Source organism: Crocodylus porosus, unplaced genomic scaffold (assembly GCF_001723895.1).
Source record: "Crocodylus porosus isolate Cpor-Errol unplaced genomic scaffold, CroPor_comp1, whole genome shotgun sequence".
NCBI lineage: Eukaryota > Metazoa > Chordata > Crocodylia > Crocodylidae > Crocodylus > Crocodylus porosus.
Genome location: NW_017728944.1, coordinates 1,020,612 through 1,042,415, shown reverse-complemented (window position 1 = coordinate 1,042,415; position 21,804 = coordinate 1,020,612). Strand labels below are relative to the sequence as shown.

The window sequence follows — 21,804 nt, the reverse complement described above, 5'->3', positions numbered from 1 at the left end:
ACAGTCTGCCACTACAGTGAGGTCCAAGGGAAGGGCCAGGCAAGCTACAAGAGCTCCGCTATAATCCAGCAGTCAAGAGTGGTTAAAGCAGGCCAATGACTGTGTGTGGCCTTGGGAAAGCTGCTGCTGCATCCCCATTTTCTCATGCTCTAGGAAGAGGGAATATGTACCAACTCTTCATACAGCTCATACCAAGCTCCTTAAAATGCTACTGCTTGAGCACCACTCGAGGTTGGAGCTCCTTGGAATAGAAACCCTGATGCTCTACAAACAAATAAAAGCCTGGTATTGCATAAATGAAATATATTTCAGCCAGGCTAGCTTGTCCATCCTAATTAGAGATGGCAGTATTAGGATCTGAGGGAGTCTGGGTTATGCCTGAGTTGTTGACAGAACTATCACTATTGTGCTGCTAAATTCTTGAGCTTACAACTGCCTGTACATGCAGCATGCTAACAGTACTGAAGTAGGCAGTCCTCATCAGGAATGCTGCTTTGAATTCACCTTCCCAGCTCAGCCTATGAGGGCAAGCTGTTGCTCTCCTCTGGGCATATGCAGATACCATCCACCATAGGTGCATACCGATGTGTTTAACAGCCTGTGCGCACAGCCCACGAACAAGAGCATGGGGTCAAATCTACTGAAAGAAATCAGATCTGGTGGAACAAGCCAGGGAGTGACTGGGGTGCTGACCATTCCTAAGCAACTAGCAAAACATGTTTGGCTTTCACTTGTATTGCACTTCTATACTAAGTAAATGGATCTGGCTTGCCTTTGTGGAAAGTTGAGGTCTGCTAGGGATGTACTCTCTCTTGAGGAAAGACCCTTGCTTTCCGCCCAACACTATGATGTAACCAGTGTCCACGCCAACTCCATCCATCATGTCAGAAGTTTCAGTAGACACCCTGGATTAGGCAGGGAAGGCCAATCCACCATAACAAGGAAGAGTGGTAAGAGGTAGCTTACAGCACTGAGCATCCATAGGCTGTTTGGCAGCTTGGAGCAGTGACTTCAGCTGGAAGAATCTCTAACTGCACTGAGCATTCATTTGCTTCAGAGGAAAAAACAACACAACACACAAATAAAAACTACTCTTGCCCCCAACCCCCTCCCCCAAGAGACTCCACCCTTCAACTACCCTCCCAGCCCAGTCTCCTCTAGAAGAGAAGTGGGGGGAATCCCCAATACCACTTATCCCTCCTGCCAGAAGCAGCTTAGTCAGGGATTCTTATTCTGAATTTCTGCTCCAAGGGGTAGAGTGCATTTCCTTCACACGCTCTGCCTTGTCCTCCACACCCTCAGTCAGAAACCCATGTTTGGGGTCTTTTCCCTACAACAGCATATGGAAATACAGGCTCATTTCCATGGGCACAAAGAGCAGCTTTTGTTCAGAGCTGCACGGCTATGCGAAGCTGTATACATGAAGACAGAAAGACAGTTATTCCAATCCAGGAACTCAGCAAAAAAGAGAGCCATTGGATAAACACCTGGACTTCATCCCAGCCACACAATTGTTCCTTGCTTTCCCCACAAGCCCCTCCCTTCCCTACTTGGAAGGGGTCACTTTATTAGCGTAATATGCTGCTACCAGATGGAATAGTTAACAGTGCCAAGAACAAAGATCACTGGCTTGTTTTGAAATCAAGAGCAGTTTTGCCCGACACTTGCTAACTTTTTCCAAGAGAGAAGCTAGCTGCAGAAGTGACAGCCGTTAGTCCCACATGGAAAGACACTGACCAAATGATTGAAGCGAGAGCTGTTAAGAATCTCTAGTCCTACACAAAAAAGTTATGCCGCAAGTGCTGTTGGATTCTATGTAATACCCAAGTCTGGTGCTCGACTAGTGTCCCTTCAAACTCTCCAATGGCAGAAGAAGCTCCAACTCAAGCACAACTAAGCAACTGCTACATCTGTGTATTATAGGATGGCTGTGATGAACTCTGTAGCAGTGGGGTGATGGGAGCCCCAAATCTTTCCCCTCTCCTTCCTGAGGGCTTCAGCATGAACTGGAAAGCCATATTAAGGTGTGCCATTTTTTGTAAGGAAAGCTGGATTCCTCAAAGAAACATTGGGGGGGGGGGAGAAATCAAGCAAGCACACTGGAAGCAAATGAGCAGACATCCCTTCAATTTACCTGGTGTAAAATATTTGGCAATACATATGATCTTTCACCCTCTTTTGGTGGGGGGAGGAAGGGGGACCCACTGTTTGTTTTGGGGTGTGGGTAAGCAGAGGGGTGACAGGACGAATGACTGCAGCACAGGTGAGCAGAGTCTTACAGCAGCAGCATCTCTCTTGTATGAATTCAAACAAAGGATGCCGCTGTTTTGAAAAGGCTGCCTAGATAAATGCTGCGTCCTGTTCCCCAGGGGAAATGCTGCTGAGCAACTAGGCCATTAGCTTCCTGCCAGCTATTCTAGTGCATTTAAGAAATAAGAGAAGCAACTGTATGTTCCACAGAGCAAAGGCAGAGACTGACAACCCTTCTGATTAGCCACACAAGCTCAGGATTACCCAAGGGGACTGCACATTTGACATCTAGCATATGGGGTCAGACCTGTGGAGAGACTCAATGCAATCACATTCACACCAGTGAAAGTTCAGAAACAATTCTTGTTCTTGGTTAAAGGGACCTAAATATACTGGCTTTGGTAGCATTAGAGTCCCTCCTTTCCTTTCAGATCTTGGCCCATCTTAGATGCTACTACACTAGTTAGGCAAGCTCTGCTCTCTGAAATCTAGGAGAAGGGCCCAAGGAAGAGGCAGAGAGGCAAACTTTTCAACTCAGTTTCTGGAGTGTAGAATAGCATTCCCCTGAGGATTTCCACAGTTCCACCAATGGATAATTACTGGGCAAGCATGACCCCCTTGCTATGTCCCAGTGGCCAGTACTATACAGTAATCCTACAGGGGAGTTGCAGCTAGCAAGGGATGGGAAAACTAACAAGAAGGGTTTCTACAAGTATGTCAGCAACAAGGAAGAAGATCAGGTAAAGTGTTGGTCCCTTACCAAATGAGGGGGGAAACCTAGTGGAAGATGATGCAGAAAAGGCTGAAGTGCTCAATGCCTTTTTACCTCAGTCTTCACAGGCAAGGTCAGCCACTAGGCTACTGCACCTAGTAGCAGTTTGGGGAGGAGGTGAACAGCCAACCGAGGTAAAAGAACACATTAGGAACTATTTAGAAAAGCTGGACATGTACAAATCCATGGCGCTAGATGCAATATACCCAAGGGTGCTGAGGGAGTTGGCTGATGTAATTGCAGAGCTGCTGGCTATCATCTTTGAAAAACTGTAGCAAAGGTCCCAGGTGATTTGAAGAGGGCAAAATGTAATACCCATCTCTAAGAAAAGGAAGAACCAGACTAGTCATCCTCACCTCAATCTTTGGAAAAAAAGAAGTCATGGAGCAGGTCCTCAAGGAATCCACTTCTAAGCACTTGGCAGAAGAGGCAGTTAGGAAGAGCCAGTATGGATTCACCAAGGGCAAGTCAAGCCAGACCAACCCAATTGTTTTTTTATGACGAGATACCTGGCTTGGTGGATGTAGGGAGAACAGTGGATGTGATATACCATGACTTTAGTAAGACTTTTGATAAGGTCTCCCACAGCATTCTTCCTAGCAACCTAAAGGAAGTCTGGGATAAATAGAATGTAAGGTGGATAGAAAAAAAAAAAGTGTCTGGATTATCAGGCTCAAAGGGTAGTAATCAATGGCTTGAGGTCTAGTTGGGAGCCAGCATCTAGTGGAGCAGCCCTAGAGTCAGTTTTGTTCAGCATCTCCATCAGTGGTCTGGAAGATGGGATGGAGGGCATGTTCAGCAAGTTTGCAGGTGACACCAAGCTGGGCAGAGTAGTAGATACACTGAAGGATAGGGCTAGGATTCAGAGAAACCTAGACAAGTTGCAGGATTTGAACCTCATGAGATTTCTTTTGGTCTACAAAAACCAGTGCAAAGTCCTGCACTTAAGACAGAAAAATCCCACACACTGGTACAGACTGAGGCCCAACTGGCTACACAGCAGCTCTGTAGAAAAGGACCTGGGGGTTACAGTGGACAACAAGCTGAACATTAGCCAACATTGTGCCCTTATTGCCAAGAAGGCATTAGCAGGAGTGTTGCCAGCATATCAAGGGAAGTGATTATTCCCCTCAATTCAGCACTGGTGAAGCCACATCTAGAGTACCATGTCCAGTTTTCAGATATATTTACAACTTTAGAGATATTTGGAAGCCTACCGGTGCCTCAGTCATAACAAAATAAGTTCTAGATAAGTATCTATTTTGGCATTTGATTTGGGGGGGGGGGGGGTCTTTTTTGTTTGTTTTCTATCACAGAAAATCAGAGCTGCCCCGCCTTCTTCACTCACCAGGATGCAGGTCTAGCTGCTGCTTTCTCCTCCCACACCATCCCTCCCCCCCATGCTTTGTGGTGCTAAGTAGCCCCAATATGCTGGTGTCCCAAGCCGTAGCCCCCTCCCTGCCAGCATGACCTGTATGCAGAACCAGACTTAGGGGCAGGCAATGAAGGCAACTGCCCAAGGCCGTGAGGTGGGGGAGGAGCGGGGACGTTGGCACCTCTGCTCAGGCAGCTGTGGAGAAGGTGGCAGTGAACCAGATAAGAGGTGCTCCTCATTCCTGACCCACAGCCCCCTGCCTCTCCCCCAACTGCCCCCCCCACCCCCAGAGTGTGGGGCAGGGGGTAGTGCACTGGGGGGCACATTCTGCTCCCCCCCAGTTTTTAGAACTCACAGCAGGGCATGGGGATGTAGCCTGGCTAGACTGGTACCAGGCAGGAGTTCCCTTTGCAGCCCAGCAGGCAGGACCCAGCATGGGAAGGTGGAGCAGGGCAGCAAGACTTGCTGCCATTGCTGCCACCATGGACCCTGTGGCAGCCAAGGCAAGGTGCCCACTGTGGCAGCAAGCAGTGGATGCCTCACCCTGGTGGCACGTGGTTTGTGGTGGTGGCAGCAGCAAGTCTCACTGCCCTGCTCTGCTCTCTTGTGTCTGGTCCTGCCCTCTGGGCTGCGGAGGTGGCTTGTACCTGGCATCAATCCAGTCAGGCTGTAGCCCTATGCCCCACTTGGGCACAGAAATCTGGAGAAGGCACATGCCGTCCCCCACCCCCATTTCCTCCCAACGTATCACCTCTGGCACCTGACCCATCCTCAGGAAGGGGCACAACAGCTGGGAGCTGGCTCTGGACGAGCTTCCCATGGCTCCATCTCGCTCCCTGGCTGAGCCCAATGGCCATGCATTCCTGCCCCAGTCCCAGCTGGACACCACTCTCAGCCCTAGCTGCAAACCCTGCCTTACTCCCCGCCTCATTGTGCGAACTCGGCACAAGCTGCGGCCTCAATGTCCCCACAAATTGTGCCCTCCACCCCCTCAAGAGACTTACCTGTAGGCAGCTGTGGGAACTACTTTTCACCACACTGCCTGGGGCCATATTGCTGACCACGTGCATATGCATGAACACAGACATGGGGTGCTACTTGCTTCTGATAGCCCTCCTCTCGCTTCCTTCAGCCCCAAGCAGCCCCTTGTAGACTGGAACTCTGCCAGCCTGCAAGGGGAAACCCAGAGTTTCCCATATTTTTCCCCCCTTCAAAAGAAGAAAATCTGTGTTTTTCTACAGCAAATGGAATACCAAGATCCTTGCTTACGAAGACAGGCTGAGGGACTGGGCTTATTTAACCTGGAGAAGAGAAGATGGAGAAGAGATTCAGTAACAGCCTCCAACTACTTAAAGTGCAGTTCCAAAGAGGCTGGAGCTAAACTGTTCTCAGTGGTGGCAGATGACAGAACAAGGAGCAACAGTCTCAAGTTGCAGCAAGGGAAGTTTCCCTTACATATCAGGAAAAACTTTCCAACTAGGAGGGTAGTAAAGCACTAAAAACAGGTTACCCAAAGAGGTTGGGGAATCTCCGTCCTTACAGGTTGTGAAAACCCAGGTAGACAAAGCCTTGGCTGCAATGATCTAGTTGAGAATGGTCCAACCCCGAGCTCAAAGCAAAACCATATTCTAATCCTAATTTTCTATGATGCTGAATTTCCAGATCTCATTACAGAGACTAATGTACCTAGCAGCAGTTCCAGTCAGGCCTCCATTGCTGTGGGCAGAGCAATTTCAAAAAGGCTTACGGATAGAGGCCCTGCTGTAACAGACAGAACATGTCGTGAAACCCCCTATTAGCAACAGGCACTTTATGCACATGACTTTAAGAGTTGATAGGGCTCTGGAACAGCCCTTGGGGTGTGCTGATGTAAGAAGGGATCCCAGCACAGCAATGCTGGAGACACTATTTGAATTTTAGGCCAAGTCAGTTCAAAGCAAGGATTACCAGATCCCCTATTCCACAAATCTCTGCTCTGCCAGCTCCAGCAGGGTTCTGCTGCCCACCTCATTAGGGCTGATGAAGACAGTGGTTTTCAACTTTCTTATACTTGAGACCCCACTCAGAAAATGCCAGCTCTTACTTCTCACTTGATTTTTGACTACAGAAAAAAAATAGGGCACTTTTTCCATTGTGAAGAAATTAGAAAGACCACAATGGGTAAGAATGCTTTTAACAGCCTAGATTCCAATTTGAGATCTCTGGGTTTATGGCGTGAATCACGTTTGCACCCTATCCACAATGAATGCCATCATTTCCTTATTTCCTTCAAAGGAGTCTCTCCCTTCCCCTGCAGTTCACCCTGTAGGGTCTTAAGAAGCCTCCATGGGTTAATATAATCGCTTTAAGGAGGCTGAAGCTGATCTTGCACAACTTGTGTACAAAGCCTGTTTTCAGCTTTTTTTGACGAGAGCTCTCTCCTCTACAGCTCTTACCATCTAGAATAACATTCTTGATCTTTCCTCACTTTCAGCAATTTCAGCTGGAAACAAGGTCTCTCCCTTGGCTCTACATTCTTTCCCCTCCACTGTAAGTTTGGAACTCGACTCCACAGAACTGTTCACAAGCCAGGATTTGTGCAGGACTATGGAAAGGCATTTTAGATGAGCTCAGCCCATTCTGCAAAGAGCTTGGGAGTCAATTTAGTGCTTGAGAGGGGTCAATGGAGAGATTTATGAAAAGGAAGATTCTCCAAACTGCTGCTGCAAAAAGGAGAGTTATGAGTAGAAACAAATCCCTGTCATCTTAAAGAAAACAGAGTCGGAGGGCAGAGTGAAACAGCCAGGGCTTCTTGGAAGGCTGCATGCAGATTTATTACAGGGTAATGTCAGATAGCAGGGAGGAAGCCCAGCCTTCTTCCTACTGCTCTCTTGAAGAAAGAGAAGTTTAGGAGGTTGGCAGGAAGCCAGCACTCAGACAGAGGAGACCCTGTGTTAAGGCATGTTCAGAAAAGCAGTCTCCTCTTTGCCAGTATAAACGTTGCTTTTCTCCCCCTTAGCAGACATAAGCTGTTCCCTCTGCACTTTTAGCAATTAGTGGTGAAGACTGTTTAGAAAGGGTGAGCCCCATTTAGGCAGAGCTAGACTCTCTCAGTGCCAGACACAGGGTCAGATGAAGGCAAACTCACCTTATCTGGCCACTCCTTCCTTTCCAGGTTATTCTGGGAAAGCCACAGAGCTACAGCAACAGTAACTGAGAAAGCAAAACCAGGAAATGGAACAGCTGAACTAGGACTTAAGACCCAGAGTAAAGTAGCAGGTTCTCAGATACTGAAATGACTGATACCCCCTGACATAAGTGCCAAGGATAACAGAAGCTACCCATTTTGTATTACTCTGGCATTTGGTCAATACAGTCTAGTGTATTTATCCTAGTAAACAGAGAGAGGCACCATTATTCCCATCTCACAAATGGGAGCAGAGATTAAACGACTTGAACACGGTCATTCAGAATGCCTCTGGTAAAACGAGGCACTAAACTACTGTCCAATGGGAACCAATTATATCATCCTTCCCTGGCTGAAGAATGAACATAGACACCCACTTCATGTAGAAATGGGACCACCAGTTTCCCATTACCCGAGATAAAGGGCAGACAAGCAGCCTGCATGCTACCAAGTCACTAACAGTGTCATCTCCTATATGTCATGGACCATGTTATGACGGCATATTACAACCTGCCTGACATCTCATACCCCAGGTAACCTGCCTACAGCTGATCACTTACATTCTCCTCCTCCTCCCCTGCTATCTCTACCCATTGTCTTCCAAACTTCCACTCATTTGCATTTTCAGACCTGCATATTGTAAATTAGCTTCTTCTCTACCTTGGAGAATAATATCAGCAGTCTCCCCATGCCTGACCAAGGAGGGCGTTTGTGCCCAAAAGCTTGCAAAGAACCCCCCCTTCCCCAACTACTTAGTTGGTCTAACAACATATATTACATTACATCTACCCAAAGAAACTTGCCTGCCTATGTCCTTAGACTAATGTATACCGTAGGGTTGTTGGTTGTAGCCATGTCATGAACCAGGCACCTGGAGCCTAGAAGACTGTTCTGAAGCAAGCTGAACAGGAACATTTTAACAAATCAGAAGTTTAGATGCAGATGAGAACCTATAAACAAGTCAGAGTAGATCTGGCAGCGGAACAGATCTTACTTAAGGCCTGTATTACATTTATGGACACAAGATAAGAAGAAAACGCCAACTCCCAGCTGTTAAGTCACCAATATGTGGTTAACTGCATTGTTCACTCTACCCATCCCCCACAGATACTCAGCAGGACAACCAACTCTTCACCAGAAACCATGCCCTCAGGGCACTGAAGGGTTAAGACACTAGCTCAACATCAAAGGGAATTCTTGGTCAGAAGGGGTTGAGAAACTGAGATGGGTCCAGGGTTGCGCAAACTCCTTGGAATCTTAGGAATTTCCCATTATTATCCCACTTCCCTTTCACCAAGGGTGGAGGGGAGAGGAGCGAGGACTCCAGGCTCTTCCTTCTGCACACAGCACTACTGATGCTGGCTTTGGGTTTCACCCAAAAAAAAAAAAAAAAAAAATCAGAAGCCTATCAGAAGACAATTTCGTGTACATTTGTGATGCTGCTACCAGCCTCTCAAGGCCAGAGGCAGCTATTAAGAATAACATATTTTACTTGAAGTTTGAGTGGCATAAGTTTAGCCTGAGTTCTACACAAAGAAACAAGAGAGGCAGATCCTCATCAGAGCAGCAGCCACCACTGGAGCTGGGATGCTTCCTACCCTTGGTGAAGTCACCACACAAGGGATCTCAACCCTAGGTGTTAGCTCAGGGCTTCTCTCTAGAGAACCAGATACTGGTCTGCCTTTCAGTCAGAAGGAACAATGCACTGCTTCAAGGTCTTATAAAAAAAGATTATACTATAAGCTAAGACAGTGGTTTTCAAACCATGTTCTGTGGAGCCTTAGGGTCCCATGACAGGTCATCAGGAGTTCTGCAAAGTGATTGGGAGTAAGGGCGGAGCAGGCCGGGAGGCAGTGAAATCGCCATTGATGGGCCAAGTTGCCTGGCTCTGCATCAGTCTTAAGACTGGGATAGGGGCTCCAATGCACAAGTAGTGATGTGAAAGGGTTCTATGACATTAGGAAGTTTGAAAGCCATGGAGTCAGGACTCCTTAAAGCAGGTGGGGGCAGCCTATGGTCCTGGATCTGGTCAGCAAAGAGGTTGATCTGGTCTCAGAAAGCCACACCCAGCCTGGGACAAGTTGGGCAGCACGCAGCTGTGCCACACTGCTGCTCCTCTCCACAGCATACTCCCTAGCAGCGCTTCCTACTTCCCTCTGTGCTTAAGCCTACAACAGCTGTAGAGGAGGGTATGAGGGTAGCACAGACAGCTATGAAACAGGAAAAGGGATGGAGAGGGGAAAGCTATTTGCAGCCCACAGCAGGTAGGCAGGTTAAAAGCTCTCCACAAGTCTGTACTGATACCAGAGGCAGTTTTTCTTCTTCTAGACTCACTAAAGCATTCTCACTTAACTCATACTTGGCAAGAATGAGAAGAGGTTACTTCATGCAAATCTGTATGAAGTAAACAACCTTTGGCACCAGTCAAAGTCCATTCCTAGGGCTGTTAAGGCCAAGCTTCCTATGTGTACTTTGTGCAGTTTAGAGGCAACTTGTCAAAAGGTTTAGCTTTCAGTGAGATCCTGAATGGCTGGCTATACTACATTCGTAATCAGCTTTTTCAGCCAGACAAGATGTTTGGGATGGATATCAAGACTGGAATCCAACAGGCTTGCCTGCTGCTAAACAAATCCTGCCCTGTACTCCTGTGATAACCTAGAGCAGAGGGTAAGCAACTTTTTCCAAACAGCAAGCTGGAACAGCCAAGCCAGGGTCAGAGGCACCTGCTGCCAGAGCTTTTCTTTGCCAAAGCCACACATCCAAGGGCCAGATCCAAGGTTCCACAGGTCGGATCCTGCCTGCAGGCTGATAGTCTCCAACCTAGAGCTTTTCATAGCCATAGCTAACCAATCAGCTGCCAGCTACTAAAACCCAATTACAAGGAGAAGGGGGAAGGGTTCCACAGAGCTCAAGTTTTGTACCCTCCCGACTAGTCGTACCCTAAAGCTGGAGTTAGCAGTTGACAACTGTACAAACTGGAGATTTTGCACTACAAAAAAAGTTTCCTATTTTACCTATTAAATGAAGAAGCAGAATTCCTAGGACACAGCTAGGATCCAGTGTTTAACCCAATAGTCTCACTTATTCTTCCACTGCATCATAGTATTGTATATCAGGGAATCTGATCAAGTCATAACTGACCAAACACTACATGTCTAATTACACTTCAAAACACCAATTCCGGTGGCATTAGACACATATCATCTCTGGCTGCCACCTCACACTACTGGCAATTTCCCCCTTCGCTATGGTTATAGCTTCATCGGTGCAGTCAGCAACAGGAACACTGTACAAGGGTTGCAGCAACTGACGTTTTTGCTAGACCACCTGGTACAGCAAGATGTCTTAGTTTTCTCTTTCCCACCCCTCTGCCTTAAGTGGGTTTAATACTCATCTTATAGAGATGTTGTCAGGATTAAATGTTTAAGGTAAATTGTAAGTGGAACATGCTATACAAATGCCAAGTAGTATTAACAGCTCTTAGAAAGAGAATTGTATGGCATATGAAAAACCACTACAAAAATCCTTTAGTGCAAGCTGCTCTATGAAGATGTTAAGACTCAGTTTGATGTGTTCACCTGTGGATTCAGTAGAACTGGCAGGACCAGCCCCAGACTGCTGCCACTGCCACCTTAATAGCAGACAGTCTGCATCACCATTGTGTTAGCTTCTGCTCATCAAGGCTAGAATGAAAAGCTGTGTTTCCAGTCAGTTTCACTTTCATGACACAACAGCACAAAAAGACTGAAGCAACAGGAACACTGAAAACTAAAATGTGCCTGTACAGGAGATGCTTACAGAAGTGCCTTGGTTTTTGTTTATATATTAGATATGGCTCTATCCCTCTTTCCAAGAGCCTATCACCTGTCAGGGACAATAACGATCAATGGAGTTCTCAACATTGTCAGAGTTCCATTTTGGAGTACTCTATACTTAAATCTCCATAGAAGTGAAACAATGATCCCCTAGTGTTGCATTAAGTAGGATCATTACAAGAAAAAGGATGGAAAGTCCCTTTGGCAGCATACTGATCTTGAGAAGGTCAGTGAGGACTAATGAGTCAAAGGCAGCTTGGTACCAATCCAGAAATAACTTAATTGACTAGTCTCAGATTGACAGAGGGGTAGAACTTGTTTGAGAATTTTAAAGAAGGCCATTACTGGAAACACATTAGGCATCTTTCCTACTCAAAGGATGCACCTTGAAGGAGCTGTGCTCCTTAAGTACCTCCCTACCTCTTACTCTATATCAGGGGTTCTCAAACTTTGTGGTACCGCAACCCCGAGTGCTGGATGGCAGCAGTGGGGGGACAGGGAGTTTGCATGCAGCAGTCATCACTGCCTTCTAGCACTCCATGCCGCCATCATGTGTACCCCCAAGACATCTGTGACCCTCTTAAGTTGCTCGCAACCCCCCAGAGGGTCGTGACCCAGTTTGAGAACTCCTGCTCTGTATCTTTACTATTTTTCATCTCTTCCACCCTACTCCCTATTACCAGGGAATTCAAACATCCCGCACCCCAAGCAAGCAGGGACAGCTATCATCAGTTGCCTGTCTGCAAGTTATCTGCCCATAGTTACAGGAAATCTGGCAGAAGAAACAGCCAAGGTACTAGGAACCAAACTTTATGGAATTTTGAAAGGCTGAGAAGGGAACAGACACTTACGCGTTGCAATACGGCTTTTTCTCGTAGCCTTTGTAGTTCTTCATGTTTAAGGTCATCTTGCAAGTCTCGCAGTGGAAACATGCTTTATGCCAGAACTGAAAGAGAAAAAAAAAACCAGAACTTAACAGGAGAATCCTGCAATTCTAATAGAATATGATCCTAGTCCCAACAACACCACATACCAACCTCTTGTAAACTCAAACTGCTCCTCTGGCTTATGCAGTCAGTAACTGGGGGGAGGAGAGAGGGAAAGGGAAGGTAGGTCACTGATTAGAGAGAGAGATTTCCCTAAAAGATTTTTCAAGGATAGACAATGTCCCTAGTGCTATAGGACCTATGGTTTAAGCCTTGAAGGCCAGGCAACTGATTCCTTGACTAAACAGTGAAAAGTAATCAGAATGATTATTCTTAGTAGTATAGTAGCACCTTGATTATGCCATGATCAGGTCCCCCACTTTATACTAAGCAGTGTACAGAGGAAAAAAATAATAATTCCTACCCAGGTGGGCTTATGGTAGACAAGAAGAGGGGAAGGCTCCCGATTGGAGAAAAAAAAAGAGGGAAGGTGGAATAAGGCTTCAGGGAAGAGAAAGGGAATGAACATGGGGACAAAAAGTGTCCCAGATAAGACCAACCCCCCCCCCCCAAAAAAAAAAAAACACAACAAGAGAACCAGCAGTCTGACATGAGGATCAACCAAAGCATCTCAGCTACAACTGCTTTTCTCTACTCCAGCTGGCTGAACCTGGGTGGCCCTTCCTAGCTGTCTCTCCTCTGAGCTCACATAGTTGGGGGCCATATGACCCCTAGCATCACTAGAAGGGACAGGATTACCCCTATTGGGTCTCAACTCTTCTCCCTGTCAGGGTATGGGAGTACTAATTGCAGCTGCATGTTTTTGCTCTGACCTGCCAAGCATCTGGGAAGGTTTCACCCAGGAATGATATTACACTTATACCACTGAATCTGTGATCCTAAAGAGAAGGCAAAAATGGGGGTGGGGAAAAAAAAAGGGAGCCGTAAGCAAGGCAGCAGAAGAAAGTCTCTCTCCTCCCACCCTAGAGACAGAGGATTCAGCTAGTTTAAAAAATGGCAGCATGGTGGCATCCTGAGTTTCCCACATCTGCTGTGGGGGCCCACAACAGCAGCCTCAAGCCTGTCCTGCACTGTTGCTCAGGGCCCAAGGTCTAAACATATGCATACAGCAAAGGACTAGTTCAGCTTAGTTGCCCCCTTACAGATGCCAATGTGCACACTCCCACTTATACCAAGGCCAGAAGAAACAGTCTTGAAATCCAGACCATGATTCACTTTTCTGACACACAAGCATTACAAATTATGACAGCCACCACACTCCAAGAAACTGTTGGTTTAACACCTAAAACATTTACAGAACAAGCACTGCAGTTGGCCCCAACTGATGTGACCAGCTCCTCCCACTGGAAAAGGCCCCATGGAAAAAGTGTTTGTAAGCTACTACTGGAACTCCAGACTTTTCCTAGAATAACCTTGAAACCAACCTGGACTCCCATCTCCCAGCTGGTCTCCCAAGACAGCAACAGCTGCTAAGTGCACAAGCCACCCAAGCATGAAGGACTGCTGCAAGCCCAACTGCTACCACATACTGCCTATAGAATGCCCACAGGCTCTTCAATTATTAGAGGATGGTGGATGCAAAGAGCTCAAAAGCAGAGCGCAACCAAGCAAATAGCAGCTTCCAGTGTCAAGTTACACGCTTCATGAGTGAAATTCAGGTCACCATGGACCTAGGGTTAGAACTAGCATAAAAGAACAAACACTCAAACTGACACCCAACAGCACACTGCTCCCCTATACCAAACATGGTCCTCCAAGTATGCAGTGGGGGATACAATGTTAGCTACAAGGCAAAGCTCTCAGCTCGGGAGAGTTACCAAATTCAGGGTGAACAGCTGGTTCTGTACTTGCTACTGGATTGGGGGGGCAGGGAGCAGGGGTCTGCACAACACATTTAAGATACTCGGTCCCCCACATCCCACCACCACTGCTTCCACTATTTCAGCCTAACTGCTGAAGGGTGAGCAACAGCTTTGCTAGTCTCTTCAAGAGAGTCTGTGTTACCTGCACTTCAGTACCACACCCTGTTGAAAAAGCCACAGCACAAAAAAAGAGTTTATGACTCAGCTGAAGCAGAGGGCAAATGCCTCACTTCAATCGCTCCAAGCAACATATTAATACTTTTCCTTGTGTGCCTGCCAAGTCACCCACGACATGCAGGTTTCTGTTTGCTTTTCCCCAAGTGAAAGAGGATGTCTTCATAGATGCAGATTTTTTCCAAGAGAGTTTTGCTCCCTATCCTTGTCAGGGGCTCTGCGTTAGCAAATCTTGTTTTCATCTTCATTTTGGGAGGAAGAAAAGCATACAGAGTTCATAGTTTAGGACAGGGGTAGGCACTGTTTTTTGGCCGGAGTGCCAAAAAAAACTCATAATGTCTACCTTAGAAGGTGCCAGAGTGCCACCATGCTGGAGCAGCTGTTTGCGGCCTCCTGGCTGCAGCTGGCCTACAGAGCCCAGTCTGCTTGCAGCAGACCTTGCAGCCTCCCAGCCGCCTGCTGGGAGCAGCCTGGGCTCCATGGCTGGCAGCAGCTGCTTAAAGCCTGGGCTGGTGGTGGCGTGCCGAGCAAAATGGCCCTGTATGCCATGCTTGGCATGTGTGGCCCCTGGTTTAGGGCATCATGTTTGGAGTGCAGACACCTAAGAAGTTTGGCAACAGGAGGCTGAACCCATGTGATCTGACTGAGTCACTTAGCAATGGAGTTTAAATTTACTTGAGTTACCCAAGACTTAAATGCCTGAGGCAGATTAAGGGCCCGAGTTCTAGAAGTATTTAAGCATTTATCTAGAAAATGCAGATGCTGCTGACTTGCTTTGCAGTGGTGTTGACAAATTTGTCTTTAAGTTGTATAGGATTCATATTACAATAGGTGCACAAACACCTTATTCAGAGAGAACCATAGGTATTTATGATCCCAACTGATCCTTCTCTCAAAGAGAATACCCAGCCTTCCAGCAGCAAAAAGGAACAGAGAACTCCTTCCTAGCTGGCAGGGCTCTTCCTGTCATCCAGCCAACAAGCAGCCTTCTACACTAGGCATAAGCTGGATGTAGGCTACTGTGCAGGTACTGGGTCTGGGCAGCATTTTTCTCCACCAGAAATTGCCATATGCTCCTCTCCTCGCTTCAGACTGATGTATCATTTGCAGTTGATTATTGCAGCAGTGTCCCCAGTAAGAGCCAAAAGGAAGAGGAGCCTTCTATCTAAAACTCAGGAAATCCAGGCAACCTGCTCTAGTGCTTGAGGTGAGAAGAACAGCAGCATGTGTGACATAGGTAATGAACTGTCCATGTTTGCAAATAATGCTCCCACTCATCCTCTCGCAGGAGTTAATTAAAAAGGACATGAGAACCTCACAAATAGGTACAATGCTGTAGAAGCTTCAAATCTGGTAACTTTTAGCCTCCCCCTCCCTCCCCAAGGGTAGGGGAAAGGGGGACAAAACCCCCCCCCAACAACAACTCACACACACACCAACCCCCTGGAGCGATCCTAGTTATACTGCAACATACAATGTAACAGTGTTGTCTCTCTCAGCAGGCTACTCTGATGAACTGAAGGAAGAAGCTGCTCAGGTCCTGTTCACACTGTACCTCTGTACAAGAGTGGAAAGCGGCTGCAACTAACCACTTCTGCAGACTGCTAGCAAGTAGCTCATGCAGACCACTTGTAGATACTCAGTATGGTGCAGTACCAGCCTATTTAGTCAAGTCAGTAGTAGCAGAAAGATCATCAGCTATCTCAAAAGCAGCTATGGCTGCATACCTATTGGTGACCAAGGCCTCAAGGAATGAGTTGCTACACCTCTTCACGACTAAAGAAGTATGATACCATATCCCCACTTCAGGCCAAGTAGTAATTCTCTGCTTAAAGTGCAAGATAAGCCCTTGGTCATTTGTCTTCTATTTAACAAAACCTCAAAAAACAACCAGATAATGATGAAGTCGCCTGACCAGGTTTTTTTGTGGGTTTCTTAATTTAGCAATTATAGCCACAACTGCCAAGCCATGCAACATTTGTTCCAGTTATGAGTGACACAGGACGTGTCATTTCCACAGCGGAAGTCAGCCTCGTCAAACATCTTATCTGGAACTAATAGAACTCTATCAAGACGGGGTGGGGGAGGCAGCATACAGAAGTTACAATATGTCCTTTCCTGAAATCCTAACAGATTGTCTAAAAACACACACATTTCGTTCTGCTGTTACCTTGTCAATATCAATGAAGCTAGAACAACCAGCCAGAGTCCCACCTACCTACTCAGCCTCCAGTATCTAGAGTTCTTATTTCTCCAGCTATTTTTGCAATGCAGCTTCAGTGAGATAGAACAATTACTTTCCCCAATTTGCTATGGAGCTGCCAGATCCAGCTCAGAATGGAAACTTTTAGAAAAATCTTAGTTTACCCATCCCAGCAGCACAGAAAATTAGGGTTGGAGGGGACCCCAGGAGGTCATGTAGTCCAACCCCATGCTTAAAGTTGGATCATGCCCACCTATATTCCCCCAAAGTACTTCTGTTCTGAAGGATACATAGCACCCTGATATACATTAAAGATTCACTAATGGAAGTCTACCTATATTCTCTTTCCCCCCCTAAACTCCTTGCCACTGCTCCCTCTCTCAGCTGAAGCACTGGCAGCACCAAGGCAGGCAGCGGGCTGTTTTTAAGTGACAATGGTAAATTCTGCCAGGATCTGTGCTGGGTACAGTTAAACCAGGTTGACCTTCACACAGTAAAAAAGGGATAACCCCTCACATTTGGGGAAGTCAGTAAGATTTAGCTTCCACCAGGAATCACCACAAGCCCAACCTCATCCCTTTCATCAACTGAAGCAGATGCAAGTTGCAGCTGAAAGCTGCATTGTAATTTCACTCTATTGACAGCTTCCTCTTTAATACAAAACTGCCTGCTGAGATAGGTCCAAAGCAGGCTGCACCTCTCTATTAAAGATAAGAGCTGTTGCTATAGGCTACCCTGCCTGCATCAGGCTCCACATTAGTTGTGGAGAATTGGTGCTAGCCCGGTTGCCTTTAAGCTAGCTATCAACTCCGCTAAAGTAACATCTACATGCTCATGAGGAAAAGCTGAAACATACAATTAAAACAATCCTTCCTCCCAGTTGTCTACAGTTCAGATACTGTGCAGTTCCTTGAGCCCAGCAACATAAGTCACTTTGAACAAGAAGGGAACCAGGAATGGCTTATTAGCTCAACTTAAAAAAAAAAATTCCTAAGTTGGGGGAAAAAAAAAAAAAAGGCAACATCATGCACTAAAAATGCGAGCAATAGGCTCTACTGAGATTCAGGAATGCTGCAGCCAAAATGCATGCATTCTTCAAGTTCCTTTATTAGTCCCTGAGAACTGGTCATCCCAAGACCCTGGGAAGGGTGGGTGGAGAAAATGACAAACAGCTTGGAAGGATCCAGCAGAAATGATGAAAAACTTTGCTGGGGCAGTGACTATTAGTCATATGCCAGCAACCAAAAGTCCTCATAACCAAGAAGGTAGAAATCAATGGAATGAGCATTTTCTCAATCTCTTCTGTCCTGGGGCACCACACAGATTCATCATCTATAGCAACAATTGCAATTGCTTCTTTAAAAAGGAGAATTTGCCTCCCCGCCCTTTCAGTCTGAAAAAAAAAAAAAAAAAAAAGACACCAAAACAAGACACTCAAGTCCAGATGGCAATGAGAGCAGTATCAAGAATCTGCATAGATGTTGCTAAGTTCCAGAATTAAATCAATCAGAGCGGTGGAGTGAAAAACCCAGCTAATGTAAAACAGATGAGGTTCTCTGCTTTGAGGGGAAGCATTAGCTGTTCCTTTCCATTTTGTCTATTTAGACACCCAGCTGCGCTGCTAACAGGAGGAAAGGAGCAGTAGCTAGTTTCCTTTACCAATTGCCTCAAAGTGCAGAAACTGTTTTATATTTAATTACATAAAAATAATATTTCTACCATTATGGGCTGCTTTTAAACAAAGCTTTCCATTTGCCTTTTTTTAAGTGTTCTTAGAAGAGCAGAATAAACAAATGCTGCTTTAATTCAGGGTGTCATTTCCAGACTACCTCTTCTGACCTTCAATCAGTCTTGCAAGAAAGCAAAGCAACAAACAAACAAGAAACGAAAACCATAAGCCTCCTGTGCCAGAATGAGCCGTTTTCAAGTTTCACAGAGAAATCAGGAAGGGGCTTTTGTATCCAACTATGTGCTGCTTCTTCCAAGAAGGGCAAAGAGCTGGGCTGGAGTCAGAAGCAATTTTTTTTCTCCTCTCTGTAAGGGACACCCTTTTTCTCTCTCTCTCTATGTTAGGGCTGGGGCATAGGGGCAGAGGCTCAGCAGAGAAGGCTGAGGACAGCTCCCATACCCTGCAGCAAGAGGGGGGGGCTGTGCTGTACCTCCAGGGTAAGAAGGGGGGGAGGGGAGGGAGCCAGGGCCTGTCAGCAGCTCTGTGCAAGGAGGTGGGACGGGAGAGGAGGTGTCACCCCCCGTTGACATCCACCACCCGCTCCCCCGCAAATTCTCACCCCCCACTCCCACTCTTTGACCCCTCTGAGTCCCCCCACAACCCCTGCGCCTCTTCCCTTGGATCCTATTGCAAGACCCACTTGGGAGAGGAGAGCCCCCAACTCTCCTCACCTTGTCCAGGCAGTTGACCTTCTCGGTGGGGTAGACGATCTTGCCGCAGCGCGCACAGTTAGGGTTCATGGCTGCGCTCCCGGGGCGGCCACTGCAGCCGGCGCGAGCCTGAGCTGCCGCCTCTGCCGCTCGCCCCTAAGAACCGCGGGGAGGGGCCAGGGAGGAGGGGGAGCGACTGCGCATGCGCTGGAGGGGGGAGCAAGTGGGTCGGGGAAGGAAGGATAGTGATCGTTATAGTGCGCGCGCCCGCACCCCCGCTGGCAGCCCCTCCCCCGCCACACACACACACACGTTCCCGGACACCACAGTCACACTCACCTCCCCCCCCCGCGGCCGGGACACCCCCGCACCCGGCACAACAGCTCCACCTACAGCCCCGCTCGCGCGCAGCGCCCGCCCCCCCCTCCACGCACGCGTGCACGTATCCCAGGCACGCACACACACACACACTGGTACAAGCTCGGTGCGTGCGCTCATCCCGCGCACTCCCACTGGCACACGCTCCACACGCACACTCACAAACTCCACGCACGCACCCCAGGTACACATGCTCCAAGGACACGCTTCTACATGCTCCGCGCGCGCGCACACTTTACACACACACTCGCACCTCCCCCCTCCCCGGCACACAAACGCCAATCACATACACGGGTACATACTCCATGCGCACACATTCTGCGGGCACACTCGTCCCACGCGCGCACACTGGCGCACACTCCGCGCGCGCGCACTTCCATCCACCCACATACATACTCCCGCACAAACCCCACGCACACGTACACGTACTCCGAACACATACACTTTCCACACGCGCGCGCACACCAGACTCCAATCACAACACACCGGTGCACACTCCATGCGCACACGCGTTCCGCGCTCACCCCACACGCACGCACTCGCAGAACCTACACACACACAGGTACACGCTCCACACACGCCACCGCCCCCCAACGCACTCCCGCACAAACTCTACGCACACATACTCCAAGCACACACATTTGCACACACTTTCCACACACATACCCCACGCACGTACCTTGCCACAATCCCCACGCACACACCCTCCCACAAACTCCAGGCACACACACACTTGCAGGCACTCTCCACACCCCCCCCCAGCATCTTTTACCACCTAGGGCCCACAGTCCGTGCACAGAAGACACGCGCGCCTCTCCCTCCTCAGCAGTGCAGGCTTCACCCCTGCTGTTTAAGCACACACGCTTCTCACACGTACCCGCGCTGCAGCCGCCTCCTCCACTTCCCCCTCCCCGTCCCTGCCGTACGTGTGCATATTTTCTGCCCCTTGAAGGCGCCGCCACCCCCTCCCCTCGTGGGCGCACTTGCACACTTCGCGCACACTCATTCCTACGTGCGCTTGCTTCTCCCCTAAGCCCACCGGCTCACAACACACAATATACTCCCCTCCCTTCCTTCTCACTCACCCGTTCCGACACACTCACACTTGTACGTACGCACACCTTTCCCCTCAGGCGTTGCTCACACACTTTGCACACGTACGCACGCGCACATCCTCCTCTTTCAACCCATACACGTCTCTATGGAATTCAATGCACATGCTTCGGACACGTATCTACCCACAAACATGTCCCTATACACACACACACCCACACACACACACACCTCACACATATACGAAATTCTGCCTTCACCACTTTAGCCTAATATATATAAACAAGATACGAGCACCCCCGGCATACTGACACCTCTGGTTTTCACGTGTTCACAATTAATTGTCTGTGCTCTCTTAAGGCCTTGTTAATCAGGTTTACCCCAGCAGAGGGGGTATAGCTCAGTGGTAGAGCATTTGACTGCAGATCAAGAGGTCCCTGGTTCAAATCCGGGTGCCCCCTTCTAAAACTGTCTTTTCCTCCACCCTCCCCTCAAAATCCTATTTATGACTGTCGCATCGACAGGGCAAAATAAAGCACAATTTTGTTTCTAATGCAAAAAATGTTTAACGTCAGCAAGTCAGTAAGTGCTGTGGAGATACGTGTCCAGTTTTCCTTTATGTCCAGTAGGGGGAATATGTTTCAGTAAGGGATATTTTGCCTTATAGTCTTGTGTCTTTGGGTGAGATATTGAGCCTGTATTTTACAATAACAGTTATTATGATAAATAAATATAGACAATTTAGTGCCATAAATTTTCAGCGCATTTTTTATGCACAGCATAATGCAGATTATATTTATATTATTTGTGTCTCTGGAGGCCTGTATCTTGCATTTACCAGACAACTGACTAAATTGCTCAATAATACATTTTGCATCCATAGATGCTTCTCAAGCAAATCCCAGGACATCATTCTCTCCTTGTACTTGGCCTTGGTGAGGCTGCAGCTGGAGTACTGCATCCAGTTTTGGGCTTCACAATTCAAGAAGGATGTGGAGAAGCTTGAGAGAGTACAGGGAAGAGCCACGCACATGATCAGAGGTCAGGAAAACACCTTACGACCACAGGCTGAGAGCCATGGGGCTCTTTAGCCTGGAAAAGTGCAGGCTCAGGGGTGGTCTGGTGGCTGCCTATAAGTTTATCAGGGTGCTCACCAGTATGTTTGTTCACCAGGGCACCCCAAGGGATGACAAGATCAAACAGTCACAAACTCCTCCAGGACCATTTCAGACTGGACATAAGGAAGAGCTTCTTTACTGTCCAAGTCTGGAATAGACTGCCGTCGGAGGTGGTTCAAGCACCTACTCTGAACGCCTTCGAGACATTTGGATGCTTATCTTGCTGGCATCCTATGATCCCTGCTGACTTCCTGCCCCTGGAGCAGGGGGCTGGACTTGAAGATCTGCCGAGGTCCCTTCCAGCCCTAATGT

General features: G+C 47.8%; 1 protein-coding gene and 1 non-coding gene across 2 annotated transcripts in view; one reads left to right on the top strand and one right to left on the bottom strand.

The window, feature by feature from the left end:
• The window catches only part of LASP1 (LIM and SH3 protein 1), a 57,072-nt gene extending 37,963 nt beyond the window's left edge, over nt 1-19,109 (bottom strand). The window contains exons 1-2 of the mRNA XM_019550266.1: nt 18,965-19,109; nt 12,230-12,324 (exon numbers count right to left, since the gene is read on the bottom strand). Coding sequence (XP_019405811.1) covers nt 12,230-12,324; nt 18,965-19,033 — 164 coding nt within the window. The 5' untranslated portion in view covers nt 19,034-19,109. The remainder of the gene's footprint in view (nt 1-12,229; nt 12,325-18,964) is intronic.
• A 1,654-nt stretch (nt 19,110-20,763) lies between these two features.
• TRNAC-GCA lies at nt 20,764-20,835 on the top strand. Its single transcript has one exon. It is a non-coding gene; the product is annotated as a tRNA-Cys (tRNA).
• Nucleotides 20,836-21,804: the final 969 nt, after the last annotated feature.